This window comes from Indicator indicator, chromosome 5 (assembly GCF_027791375.1).
Source record: "Indicator indicator isolate 239-I01 chromosome 5, UM_Iind_1.1, whole genome shotgun sequence".
NCBI lineage: Eukaryota > Metazoa > Chordata > Aves > Piciformes > Indicatoridae > Indicator > Indicator indicator.
The window spans coordinates 36,312,987-36,328,237 of record NC_072014.1 but is presented as its reverse complement, the minus strand read 5'-3'; the positions used below and the strand labels follow the sequence as shown (position 1 = coordinate 36,328,237).

The 15,251-nt window shown below is 39.0% G+C and overlaps 1 protein-coding gene across 1 annotated transcript in view; it reads right to left on the bottom strand.

Moving 5' to 3' along the window:
• Nucleotides 1-14,086, bottom strand: part of THSD7B (thrombospondin type 1 domain containing 7B) — a 277,058-nt gene extending 262,972 nt beyond the window's left edge. Inside the window, exon 1 of the mRNA XM_054381025.1 lies at nt 13,951-14,086. Coding sequence (XP_054237000.1) covers nt 13,951-14,086 — 136 coding nt within the window. The remainder of the gene's footprint in view (nt 1-13,950) is intronic.
• Between the last annotated feature and the right edge of the window lie 1,165 nt (nt 14,087-15,251).

The window sequence follows — 15,251 nt, the reverse complement described above, 5'->3', positions numbered from 1 at the left end:
ATTTTACAGAGATAAGCAGATGAAAAAATTTTATCTGCTGCTTGTGACAATTGGGTCTTCTACACCAAAAAAAAGTCTAAAAACTGCAAGAAATTATATTGGGATGAGAAAAGGTTAGGGAAATCTTTAAACTCCCACAAAATTGTCAATACCAAAATACTGAGATTAAAAGAACATTTATAAAATCCTACATGAAGCAAACATGAAAAGGTTGTTCAGTTGCAAGATAACTGAGTAATGTAACCTTTCAAAGCAGCAACAAAAAGCGATTAGACCATCCCTTGGATTGAAAATGATTGATTATTACTGCTAATATTGGAATTGAAGTTGACTCTAATGCTTTTTATGTAATTGCTTTATTGAATGCTGCATAGCTTTATCTGGTAATATATTCAGAACACTGCAAGTTTACCTTTAGCTCCTGATACACCAAGACACAGAGGCATATAGTTGCAATATATTTATCCCAATGATATTGTATTAAACAGCATATACTAAGGTTAGCTCCTGACCTTTCAGTTAAGGTCTGTGGGGAACCTTCTGACTGCAGAATCGTCTAATAGATTTGAGTACCAGCAACTTTCCATCCTCTGCATCTGTTCATTGGTTTATTCCATTAACAGTATCAAAATATCTTAAATGTGATTTGGGGCCTTATGTGCTGTAATAATTAAATCATTTTGAGGACTTTGAAAGCTGGCCCATCTGTTTAAAAAAAAAAAAAATCAATCAAGGACAAGTAAATCACAGTGAAGAAGATTAATAAGAAAGTTTGGGGCTTTTTTATGTATCAGCCTGTTAAAATTTTCATTCATCTATAGCCAAAGTAGGGATTTTTCTTTGTTTGATTTATACTTTTGTTTTCACTTAAAATAAGCAGCCTTCACTATTAAAATGTAACTGTAACGTAAAATTACATTTTCTCACTTGCTTTTCAGTTTCTTTGCTTTGCTGTCCCTGGTGTCTCTCCCTGCTTTTTTGGAGAGAGTTCTAACAAAGGTCAGTTGTCAATTAGCCATCAATAAATATCTAACATGAGAGCAATAAATTTTGGGCTACCTGGGCTCCCACTATGAAACCAAGCACCATGTTTGAAAGCTCATAACAAAAAGCATAAAGTACTTTTAGAGTGTTCCAAACGTAAATATAATGTTACCTTTAAGGCTGTAAGTATGAAAAATATCAAATAAGGTGTGTAATACCAAGCTTTATCATGCGTATATTGACTTAACTGAGACATGCTCACTTATCTACAAAGCAAAAATTGGGTTTTAAGTACTGTACTTTGCAAGACCCTTAGGGCACAATAACATTACTGTCATCATTTACTTGACTTCCCTGTCTTTCACTTGATCCATCTCCAGCCCTTTCAAAACATTGCAGCTATGTGTCTATTTCTGCCACTACACCAGTGGCCTTGGCTGGATGGCAACACAGTTATACATGGTTGACATATAGCAACACCCCCAAAATAATGGGTACACATACGCTCACACAGACACTAGCATGTGTACAATATATTTAATACTCAGGAGGGTAGTGAGACACTGGAACAGGTTGTCCAGGGAGGCTGTGGATGTCCCCTCCCTGGGAGTGTTCAAGGCCAGGCTGGATGGGGCCTTGAGCAGCCTGGTCTAGTGGGAGGTGTCACTGCCCATGGCATGGGGCTTGAAACTAGATGATCTTTAAGGTCCCTTCCAACCCAAATCATTCAACAATTTCACTTCCCAGCAGAGTCTCTGCTCTGTGAGGCATTCTCTGCAGCAGGGGTTTGTCTCTTTTCCCTACTATCAGGTGACAGAACAAGAGGAAATGGCCTGAAATTGTGCCAGGGAGGTTTAGGTTGGAGATTAAAAACTATTTCTTTCCTTCAAGAGTGGTCAGGCATTGGAATAGACTGCCCAGAGAGGTGGTGGAGTTACCATCCCTGGACATGTTCAAGAAATGTGCAGGCATGGCACTTCAGGACATGGATTAATGGCCATGGTGGTATAGAGTTGATGGTTGGACTTGATCTTAGAGGTTTCTTTCAACCCAAACAATTCCATGATTCTATAACTTTCAACATCAGTGCTACACATACAAGGATGTACTTGGTTTTTTGGTTGGTTGTTTCCCCACACACAGACACTTTTTCATGTTTGGAGCCAATTCTAAAAGTAAGGTTTTCCTGGCACTTTGCAAGGGAATGCAGAGGATAGAGCATTGATATATCCTTAAGAGAAAAGCATGATCAATAATAGTTAAAGCTTGGATAAGCCCTCATTATCAAACTTCTAAAACTTCAAAACGAATACATGCCCACTACCTGTTAAGCACTGACACAACTTCATGCACTACCAGCTCACTGCTGAGAGCGAGTAAAGCTGAATTTGGCAATCCACATCTGCAGAATGACAAATATTCACATTCAAAATGGTTTAAATCAAGATATAACTATACCTGGGTTACAAAATATTTAATGACAGTTGAAAATACTGAATTAGTTTAATGGAAAATATTGAAAACGTAGGCAAGTTACTGATTCCAGTCATACAGCAGACGCATTTAATACACAGAGCTGCAAACACCTTATTGAAATTCATTTTCACTTCCTCTTTAATACAGCACTGCTTTATTAACACAGGCAAGAATATTAAGGGGATGACAATAAAAACTTTACACGAGCACTACCTTATGTGCACCATATTTAATAAAAACTTCTGAAAAGTTCCTGGTGTTTAATCATTACAGTCTCCTTTCAATCCTTGTCTGTAACAACTCCATTTCTGCATTCCATCCATTCTGCTGCTTCAAAACTACGCAGCTAATACACAACAGAATTTATTCAATGCATATACAGAAAAAAATTCTATATCCAGTGTCTGCACTGTGAAAATTTTCAATAGCTAGAAGAAAACTGCTTATTTTGCTTAAAAGCAACTGGGTGGTATAAATCAACTTAACTAATAGGTCAAAAGATCCTAAAGATGTCACAAGTACTGAATTTATTTTTGTCTTCGGCAGCTTCAAACTTGTGTAATTTATGGTTATAAATGTCATACTATAGAGAAGTAAAACACGCCTCAAATACAGGTAGATATTTTTAAACTATCGATATTTGAAGGGCTTTGAATCTCAGGGGTGATAGAATAAACCCCAGAGGACACCAATCAGTGAAAAAGTTCACGTGATAACACAATAAACATCAGGCATCCCCTTGCCCTGTATTTAATCATGTGGCTGGCACCACCAGCCATGTTTCATACTTCTGTTGACCTACTCAATAGGTCAATAAAATCTTAAGACTGACTTACTAGAGTCACTATATTGAAAATGTAATGCTTCAAATGCCAAGATTTTTCAGGAAGACATACAGTATGAACTGTTATTGCAAATAAAGCATAGGAACACTTTTAAAGCTGCTGTTGACCATGCCAGTGAATATGAATCCTTCCATTACTACTCCATACTCTACATAACTCCAAACTTTTTCTGCAGCTACTTGGGGTGCACTGGTGGCACAAGCCCCTTCTCAAAGTCTTCTGCTGAAAGTTTGACAGCACTAAGAGACACAAAGAGCTTTTAAAACAAAATCTTGTAGAACAGAGTGAAAGTGGGGGGAAAAAAAAAATAGACATCAATGAGCGGGTAAAACCAAGCAGCAAATATTCTGGCTGAAGATAAATAACATAGATTTACTGGTCCTTTCCCCAGAAACAGTTGGGTACCAAGGCATGCAAGCTGCAGCGCGGCAGCGACATCAGCTCCGCGTTCAAGGCGTTGGGTTGGCTCCTCTTTGAACATACGCCCTTTCAAGTGAAATTAATCACTCTCTTTATCACTCCTGCAGCATCTGGAGCCATAATCATTACCCAACTGCTGAGAAAGAAATGAAACCACTAATCGCACAGGGAGTAGGGTTTAGCATTCAGGGTAGGAAAGTTTTTATTAAGTTCACATTTGAAAAGTGATTTTTCATGGCTAGCCTTCCAGGACATGCCACACAAAAGCTGGATATACTTCAGCAACTGTCTACAACTCATCTCCCAGAATACAGAACCAATATATTTAGAACTGCAATAATGAGGTTTTAACATGCTTTTCCCAGTTTAGCACTATAATTCTAAATTGCTCTTATATTCAATTATGACACAGAGACACATTTAACCATAACCTTAAAAAGGTCTCTGGAAGAACAATCTGCAGAAATAATCAAAGTGGTAGACACCAGGCAGCGTAATCAAAAGCAAGGACCAGACAGCACCTCTGGATTCACACATCACACTCCTCCTGATCTCAGCAGGAATTCCCTATGCAAACCAAAGCTTATCTATCCCAAACTACTATATTAAGTGGGCATTTCATCTTATCTATCCACTAGCTGAGGGTGATTAAAAGAGACCATATGAACGCTATGTCAATAATCTGGATTACCATGAAATATTCCTCATCCCTTTTAACTCCTCCATTTAATTTTCCTGGCTTTTACCATTCACATTTTTTAAAAGAAGAAAGAATACAAAGAAAGTTGGTTTTTGTAAACAAAAAAAAGAGTAAGTTGATGACAGCAGGACTATTCTCTTACAGACCAGAGTAAAAAATAATACAAACCTAGGGAAATACAGTATCAGTGGGCAGACCACCCAAAAATCATGTCCCTTGAAAGACTCAACTGCTTTATCTGCATCCTGAGAAGAACAACATGCTTCTTAGGGATTTCTGATACAATTTTGTGTATCTTCACCCAAAATGTACTCTACACAGAAGCTGAATGAGAAAGCTATTACCCTCATATACTGAAATTGTTCAATTAAGTAGCAAAGTGAAACTCTTATTCTAACTAACTTAAGATATAATGATTAAAAACTGAACCTGCAGGGTTCTGAACAAGGGCAGCAGAATAATTAAATCCTGAAACAGGCTGAAAATGTGATCATCCATTTTTAATGCTCCGCCTATACATAACAACAGAAATCTTTCCAACAGCTGCATTCAATTAAAAAAATATTAACCCCAAGGAAAAAGTACAAAAACATCCCCATCTGTTTTTCTTGCCACTCACTGTGCTTCTTTTGTGAGTGAAATATGTACAACAATACAATCCAACAAAGTTGAATGAAAAGTACCGCAATTCCAGTAATAAGCTATCTTTTTTTTTCCTAAATGAACAATTTAAAAGAAAGCACTTTTGCAGATTTTCCCCTGTGACCTGCAGCTCTGTTCCCATAGTAACTATTGAGGAAAAAAAAGGATAAGACGCCTAACTTATACTTTTCCCAATACCAACAAAAACCAGGGAAAAAGCACCTTATTCTCAAAAACTATTATTCTCAGGAAGGAAAGAGGGACATTAAAAGATTAGTGTGAATCTCCTGTGTAATCTAGTTTAAACCACCACCTACTGAACATCTGATATTGGTTAGACAAAGACATTTGTTAAAGCTTGTAGCCTTTGTGTAAAAGAACTACTGAAATACTTTTGTGATCCAAACAGTAACAAAACTGCCAGGCACATGCTGTAAAGTGTCACACCTGAACTCAATGAGCACCATCATCAGTCCATGGCCAAGCTGCTGCTCAGTACTCATCTCAGCTGAGGACCTAGTACTCTGCCTATTACCTCCAAGCATATAAAGTGCTCATTATAACATACACTTCAGTGTCATTTCTGTTCCTCCTTTGCTTGCCTTTTAAATTTGACTGAGTCTGCGCTCCACATATTGCTTGCTGTAGCACATTTTCCTAGGAAAAAAATACAGAAGCCAGAGACCCTTTCCTTAAGCAGTGCCACTAAAGAACATTTTCACTGGCACCAAGTCCCTGTGGGAAAATAGAGCTAGTAAGAACACATAGAGTTCCATGGACAAGGAAAAACAGCATCAGTTTAAGCATGTCTCCATCTCTGATTGCTCTTCCAAAACTCTTCCAGGAACAATTCCAGTGTCTCTGACACTGGTTAGCATTCTTTGGGCCAACAGGGCAGGTTCTCCAGGCATGTCCCATATGCTGAGCTTTTAACCCTGCAGGTTAAGCACAAATCCAGAAGCTACATCAAACAAGACCCTAGTGGGTAATCAATAGGCTGCTGTGGCACGTTCAACCAACATAGCAGCCAGCCTCAAGTACCTGAAGGACAGGCCAGGGTGGAAGATGAGCTTCCAGTATAGAAAAGTTCTTTAGGAGAGAGACTGAGAAACTGTGTACATTTGTCTGGTTCTCTGACAAACTCAGCAGTACTTACTGCCTGAGGACACAAGGTCTCTACCAACTTTGAACTGTCTCACCCACCTAAGTACTCTTCGTACAGCCACTCCAAAGGGTTAGAAAGTAAGGCAACTGATGCATCTCCCACAATTCCAACACAAGCTGGATTCAACTGTTCAGAAAACAAGACCAGATGAGGATACCATATCAGAACTGGAATGATAAAGGTGAAGAGAAGTAGCAGAAAGATACACAATGAAATTTAGCAGTGTTTGGAATAAAAAGGCAAAAATATGGATAGGAAAGGGTAAGGAATAATAAGAAAAGCAAGTATTTAGCAATCTGGGACAACTGCTCTCCTGTCTAAGCAAATATGAGAATAGTTCTCAAGCATGAGTGACTAATATCAGTCAACACATTAAGCTTTGTTACCAAGGAAATTCTGCACAACAAATTTCTTCAAAGCTCCAAGTACTACTGTTTTTTAAAAAGTTTAGCTGCAATAAAACTGTAATTTATATTGTTCCATAAAAATGTTCTTTGCAAAGAATTATTTTAGACAAATATAGAACTAAAGTACTGGGGTTTTATATTTAAATGATATTTTTAATGACTACTTAATTAAACTACACCAACAGATTAAAACCAACTAAACTACTTCAAATTAAACTGCTCATTGCAAAATATTCAAAAAGAGCACCAGCTATGGGACTCTGATGTATTTTAAGCCAGGCACTTCTAATTAAAATTGTAAAATATCAGTGGGTGAAAACTCATCTGTGATTTGATATCATCCTGGAAAGCAATATATAGAAAATATTTGGTTTGGCAAACCAGTTCAAAGAGGATATGTTTACCAACAGGGGTCCAGAATAGTTCGGTATCCTTAAACTACAAATACATTAGGAGCAACTACCAAAAGAAGAGCTACTTAATGACTATCTAGTTCAAGTGCAAAGGTAGAAACTAATAATGAATAAAGGTGAAAAGCGGAAAGATCATGATTCTAGCATAGCTTTTAAATTATCAAGCTTATGACAAGAATCTTGACAAGTTTTAGAAGGAACTTAATAGATTATTTATTTTAAATTATTTATTTATTGTTGGTGCTCTTAATATGTAAAGATTGCAATCTCTAACCCAAGAGAATTGCTGCAGTCCTAAACTCTTAGTGAAGAACCACAGAATAATTCAAAATTTGATTAAATCAAGGCTAATCCTCCAGTCTAAAGTTCAAATGTTTAAAATTCCATTCACCAGGACAGCATAAGAATGACCTACAATTAGAATATTTGCAACAAAATAAAGTTTGGAAATGTCAGGCAGTGAGAAAAATAATAAAATTCCAGATGTCACACAAAGGTAACTGAAAAGGACATTTGTACCAAATAAAAAAACCCACCTATTCTAGGGCAGATTATCATTCTTCATCTTGTAGATGATTTTGGAAAATTATCACTTGTTACAGAGCTATCTTTCAGTGTCTTTTCAGTAGGTTTGAGTTCTACTGTCCTTTGAAGATCTGGACCCGTTTTAATGTTTGGTATACACAGGTAAAAGTTTGTCTTTTAAGACATAAGGTCAAACGCACTTCCAAGCCAGCACTTGCCCTCCTGAAACTGCAATCTTGAGAAAGGGCATTTTATAGAGGTATTATCTGAGAACAGAGAACAAAAGATACTTTTTTCATCTTAGCTGTAACTGGCTCACCCACATTCACAAGTAGTTCAAAGGTTAAAAGTTTTTCTCCAAAAAGTTCATTTCATACCCTTTCCATTATGGATTGTTTCTGAAGAAGGACTAATGATCAAATCCCATTTGTTAGCCTTATTTTAAGAAGGACTTTCAAATATGAGTAATAACTCCGAATTAAAGTTATTTTGTGTTCACCTGGGGCAAGAGAACTTACAGCTCACGGCATCTAGCTCCCAGAAGTTCACAAAGACCAGAAGATTAATAGTTTCTTCCTCATGTAAAAAATCTCTCTACTGTGATCAGCTGTATTACAAATCTACTTCCAAGTCTGATTTCTCACTTTTGATGCTCTTCCATTCCTACCAGGGAGCCTGTCCCTGCTGGGCTAAATCACCATCCAGATCCATTTTTTGGAGAGAATTACAGATGGAGAACTCATTGGAATACCAGATCTGGGTTTCTAATAGTCCCCTTCTTCCCTTCATTAGTGTGCAGCACATTATTTCCATGTGAAATAGCATTTTACCATAATTAGAGAGCTATTTTCCTAAAAATCAGAACATTTTCATCATACAAACATATTTTTATATTCCCCTTATTTAAAAACAAACAAAAAAATTCATCCACATCACAGCTTTGTATTTGAGAGCCAACTTTATGGACTATGTCCCTTTTCCCTTTCATTCTGTTAGTATTTCAGGGGAAATGGCATATGCACAGTTGCTGAGGTGTAGTTTATAAAGGAGCTGAAGATACCAGCAGTGATGGCAAGATTGCAACCTATCCATGCAGCAACTGCAAGTGTTTTGCAAGTGTTTCTGGGAAGGGTTAATTCTCAGCATTTGGTAATCTTAATTATCACCCTCTCTACTGTAAAACACAATATTTCCTCTGTTGCACATGATTTAGACTTGACTTTAGAACTAAATTTCAGAGTTTGATCAACTTGAATCATAGAATCATAGCATCAGTCAGGGTTGGAAGGGACCACAAGGATCATCCAGTTCCAACCCCCTGCCATGGGCAGGGACACCTCACACTAGAGCAGGCTGGCCAGAGCCTCATCCAGCCTGGCCTTAAACACCTCCAGGGATGGGGCCCCAACCACCTCCCTGGACAACCCATTCCAGGGTCTCACCACTCTCATGGTGAAGAACTTCTTCCTCTCATCCAGCCTGAATCTCCCCACTTCCAGCATTATTCCATTCCCCCTAGTCCTATCACTACCTGAGATCCTAGAATCATGGAATGGTCCAGGCCGGACCGGTCTTCCAAAGGTCATCCAGTCCAACCTCCCTGCAGTCAGCAGGGACATCCCCAACTACATCAGGTTACCCAGGGCCTCGACAAGCCTTACCTTGAATATCTCCAGGGAAGGGGCCTCAACCACTTCCCTGGGCAACCTGTTCCAGTGTTTCACCACCCTCATAGTGAAGAACTTCTTCCTGATATCCAACCTAAATCTTCCCTTCTGTAGTTTCAAGCCATTGTCCCTTGTCCTGTCACTGCAGGTCTTTGTAAACAGTCTCTCTCCATCCTTCCCATAGGTCCCCCCTCAGATACTGGTAGGCCGTTATTAGGTCTCCCCGGAGCCTTTTCTCCAGGAGGACAACCCCAGCTCCCTCAGCCTGTCCTCACAGCAGAGATGCTCCAACCTCCTGATCATTTTCATGGCCCTCCTCTGGACCCTCTCCATCAGGTCTATGTCCTGATGAATCATACTCTGGATTGATGTGTATATCAATATTCTGTATAAAAGCTTGAATGGCCATCACTGAAACACAGATGCATTTGCATTACAGAAGTTCCAGGCACTTTTAGAACGATTCAGGAGCTGAAGAAATATGCAAATTGCTAACTGGCTATTGCTTTAAACAATATTAATTTACAAGGCTTTAGATCTAATTAAATTTTCTCAAGATTTTATCACTAAAAATGCTTTGTTAGTTAGCAAGTGTTGGAAAATTATTCAGCTATTTGAGGTTGCTGAGTAATTTAATTGATATAATTATTGCTTTCATGCTTAGACTGGCAGTCACAAAATAAGTGTCTGACAAAGAAATGTCTTGAAACCAAAAGATACAGTGTACAGATATTTCAACATTAATCTATCATCTCTAGAAACCAAAAGCTAAAAATAAATGTATTTAAGACGGGCCACAAATAAACAAAATGCAAATGACAGACCTTCAAATAGCTGGGGGAAGAGTGTGTATAACCTATCTCACACTGCCAAGTTCTTACACTTTAAGAAATATAAAAAGCCTGATTTTTTTTGTAAAAGCAATGATTTCCATACAATTGCTTTCACCTATACCAAGACCCCCAAGCCCAGCATGAAAATGCATGGGTCTTTATTTGATAAAGCTAAGGATTTAGGTAAAAAAAAGTCTGCTTTATAAACTTCAGTGCTGAGACAATGCTTTTTATTTTTCTCCCATCCATACTAAGGATGCACCTCTGGACTTCTGTGTGCTAGGAAAATTTACCTTAATATATATAAATTAATTTTCTTAAAGTCAGAGCTTTCAGAAGCATAATCTTATTCAATTATGAAGCATGACATCCCAATACAAAGCTGAATTTCTCTACAGCAGGTAACTTAACCATGCTCGCAACAGACAAAACACGATTTAAAAGCAAAACAGCTCATCTCCTTTCCCATTAGGGACTGCTCATTTCTCACTGGATTGTTTAATTTAAAAAAAGACAACAGCTGCAGGTTTTCTTTCTATCAGAAAAGATCTGCTCAATTCTGACATTAAAAGCTAACAATTTATTATTATTGTTGTTGTTACACAAACCACAGATCTCACAAACCAGTACCTCCAGGATCTATAGTCTAAAGTTATTTTGTTATTAATATCCTGCCACAACAGGTTATGTTAACCCTGCTACCCTCTCCAGATCCACCTGCTCCATTCAAGTTGCCAAACCCTCTCTTCCCAAAACAGTTCTCTGTCATCTTTTGAAAGAAAGACGCATCTTTGAGACTAACCATAGCTGAAAACACATTTCAAGCAAAGTCAAAAAATACATGCAGGACCCAGCCACATATGCCATCCTGACAGCAAGACTGCCACTTACACTCTCTTGTCACTGATTTCAAGGTCACTGCAATTTCACTTCGGTATACATGCTCCCAGATGCCGCAGAAATGAATCACAGAATCATAGAATGGCTTAGGTTGAAAGGGACCTTAGAGAGCACAGAATCACAGAATCAATTAGGTTGGAAAAGACCTCAAGGATCATCAAGTCCAACCTGTCACCCAAGAACTCATGACTACTAAACCATGGCACCAAGTGCCACGTCCAATCCCCTCTTGAACGACTCCAGGGACAGTGACTCCACCACCTCCCTGGGCAGCACATTCCAGCGGCTAACAACTCCCTCTGTGAAGAACTTTCTCCTCACCTCCAGCCTAAACTTCCCCTGGTGCAGCTTGAGACTGTGTCCTCTTGTTCTGGTGCTGATTGCCTGGGAGAAGAGACCAACCTCCTCCTGGCTACTACCTCCCTTCAGGTAGTTGTAGACAGCAATGAGGTCTCCCCTGAGCCTCCTCTTCTCCAGGCTAAACAATCCCAGCTCCTTCAGCCTCTCCTCGTAGGGTTTGTGCTCAAGGCCTCTCACCAGCCTCGTTGCCCTTCTCTGGACATGTTTAAGAGTCTCAATGTCCTTCTTAAATTGAGGGGCCCAGAACTGAAGACAGTACTTGGGGTGCGGCCTCACCAGTGATGAGTACAGGGACACAATGACTTCCCTGTTCCTGCTACACTATTCTTGGTGCAGGCCAGGATGCCATTGGCCTTCTTGGCCACCTGGGCAAGATCATCTACTCCAACCTCCCCACCATGGGCATGGATATCTCTCAACTAGACTCAGCTGCTCAAGGCCTTATCCAACCCCCAGAGAGGAGGCATCCACAACCTCCCTGGGCAACCTCTTCCAGAGTGTCACCATATGCAAAAAAAGCAGAATTACCCAAAGAAAGCCATTAGTTTATTGCAAACACCCTAGCACCCTAGCTCCTTTTAACCAAGATTTTTCCCAAGTATCCGTTCAGCTTGCTGAGAGAAATCTCAGCTCCTTGTTGTGTTCCTTAAGATGACTGCAAAAGAGATTCAGGAAGTAGAAATGCTGCTGCTTCACTACTACTGCAGAGAAAGTACAGGCTTCACAAGTAATGATTTATTTCTTCACAAAACAAACTGTGTTCACTTCAACCTAGAACTAGATGTAACTTTTATCTAAGCTTCAACAACATATCCCCATGAAAAAAAGAAAAAGAAAAAAACTGTTTACAAATATAAAAACATTTAACTGGAAGGGCAAAAATGTTTTGTTTGTTGGTTTTGGTTCCCCTCCCCCCTCCACCCTCATACAGGACAATGAATTTGGCTCAATTTTACAAGTTATTTTCATTTGGAAAACATTTCATTCAAAGTTGTTTTCTATTTCTCATCACCACATAGGCAGAGAAAGTGCAATAAAATACTGGTAGCATTTAAGGCTTTTAAAATTACTCTTGAGAGCTCCCACATTTCTAATTCACTGTGGGAGTCACAAGAACTGGCAATTTTCTCCTGCATCTGAGAGACAGACCTTCACAAGGAGCTCTTCACAGGGCTTTCAGAGCATGGTATCCCACGTTCACACACACCTGTGCACCACCGTTTCTTAGTTACAAAGGCATCTGCCTCAGATGTCTTTGAAGCGTCAATACCTCCTTATTTTATGACTTCCAATACACACCCCTAAAGACAGACAGACAATACACTTCAGAACTGAAGAGAAGACAGACAGCATTGAAAGGTCTAATTTGTCTTGAGAAAACAACTCTACCTTTCAAAGCTTGTACAAAAGTTAGTAACATTGAATTGGAGAGAGTTTATGTTGTTGTTTATTTCCTCTTCATTTTACATTGCAAGACATTGCACAACAGGTCTTTGAAAATATAGTATCAGATTTTATTTAACCAGCACCTCATCAGCAATCAGCTTCCCATCCCAGTGGCCAGGGTGAGAAGACTGTGTTGGTCCTACCAGAAGGACAGGAGTCTCCCCAGAAGGATAGGAGCCTTCCCAGAATAGTTGTTTCAATATTCAGCTAATTCAGACTTTTACCTTCTAAAGAACTATAATTTAAAAACAAATAACCAAAACAGTAAAGCAATTCTCCAGAAAAATGAAAGGAAATTATTTTTCCATCAAATTTAATCACTCTTGCTCAGTGATAAAAAGGCCAAACCTCAACGGGATACTGGGCAATAAAACCTCTGTTTCAGTTGCATATTTTTGATTAAATACTTTGAGTAAATATTTCACAAATTTGCCAATCTTTCCATTTCATTGAACATTCTTTGCTGCTGTGATGTGCTACAAAACATGTGGCCAAATATGTCACAGATTCACAGATTTCATTGCATTGGAAGGGACCCTCACAGGTTATCTTGTCCAAACCCCCCCCACCCACCCAGTGAGCAGGGACACCTCCAGCTAGTTCAGGCTGCCTGGGGCCACATCAAGTCTGATCTTGAATGTCTCCAGCAATGAGGCTTCAACCTCAGTTTCATGCATCTATATCATACCATCTCCCACCTACCTCCTCCCTGTCACCAAGGATCACCACAATGCAATCAATGTGCCTTCACAACAGTTTCCAAACTTTGTGAACATTCAAACACTGCATGTATCCAATCTGACTGATGGGCAGAAATTATTCATTAAATCTACCACAGAAAGTATAAACAAATCAGCCAAGAGTATGGACTTCCAGCTCACTTCATCATTAAAGATGCTGATGTGTCCTCTTCATTCAAACATAAAAATGATTCAATATTACAAAGGGAGTGAGCCAGTAAAAATTTTCCTCTTGGCATGAAGATCACTAATTTCAATCAGAAATTAAACCCCTCTATTTTTCAGTTTAAAAAAAAAAGATTAATAGAAGACATTATCAGGCTTTTTTAATTTATTATTGAGCTAAAACAGTGTGAAGAAAGTACAATCACTCCACCATTGAATACAGGAATTATCTAGTAGATAAACCAATATATCTTTTTCCTACCTGTTTTCCAGACAAACTGATGACCTCTCCTGGCTTCCAGATCAGCTGTTTGTAACAAGAAAACAAACAGAAGGAAGGACTTCCCCAGGCTCTGCCATGCCCAATGAGGAGAAACCCAGTTCTGTTGTAGAAGCATAATTCAGATAATTCAGTCTCTTGTCTTCTTTGGTCCTAGAATTAACGAAAAGAGGAAAAGCTTCCTAAAAAACTTAAAATACCAAGGCAATAGTCTCAGCCTAAGGATAACCTGGTGGTCACTGTGCATTTCATAGTGCCTACAGGCCAGATTTGTTGAGGACAAGGTTCTTACACTTGACTCTTCATTTGAAGAGAAAAAGGAGACAGACAGAGAGGAGAGAGCCAATCCTCAGAGGCCCTGCGGTTCCATCCTACAAAGCCAGTCATCATAAATGCTTTTAGCAGTTTCTTAAGCAGAAATCTACCAGTGCAAACAAATGGCAAGAGATATGATAACAGTCTGCAATTCTGTGTCCCCTCTTTTCGCTATTTATCTTTACCATGACTATTATCACACTACATGCAGACTAAACCAAACCTGAGAATGGATTCCAGGTGCAAAATTTGTCTCTGAATATAGACCCCCATCTCCAACAAATTAAGATCCCTGACAACTGAAATGTGAGACCTGGAATTGTTTTATCTCCATACTATATGTGAACATGGAATACACAAAAACAACATGAGAAATGCAGAAGGAAAAACATGGATACAGGGGTTGCTCATCAATACATGCTGAACAAGCCTGAAAATGAAAAGGCATTACTCAGGCATTTCTCTGTAATTGGGGACTTGAATGCAGCAAGTCCCTGATCTTTGGACTCCAGATCAGCAGCCAGTTACTCCTGAGACGTCTCTCTGACCAAGAGTTTAATTAAGGTCTCCAATACTTCAGGTGAATACCAGAGCCACAGTGTGACTGAGACTGGAATGCACAAAGTCCTATTATTGGAGCAGTTCTATATCATATAACTCATTAAAACAACCATTCTGCAGCACCAGAAGCAGAGGAACATCTCTCTGGATCTCCCATACAAAGCAGGAGCCTAACCTCTAAATGCAAACATCCACATTCTTTATATACCGTAGGAAAGCTCCAAAGAAAAGAGATAAAGAAGACATACAACAAAACAAAACCTTTAAAATTCTGATTTAGCCCAGTAATTGAAAGCTTATTTTTCTTATCCCAGATGTCCAGCAAGTCACTCATTTAAGCAGGTTTTACATGAGTTTCAAGTTATTTTGGATTCATCCACATTCAAGTGGAACAGTTTTGAAGTCCC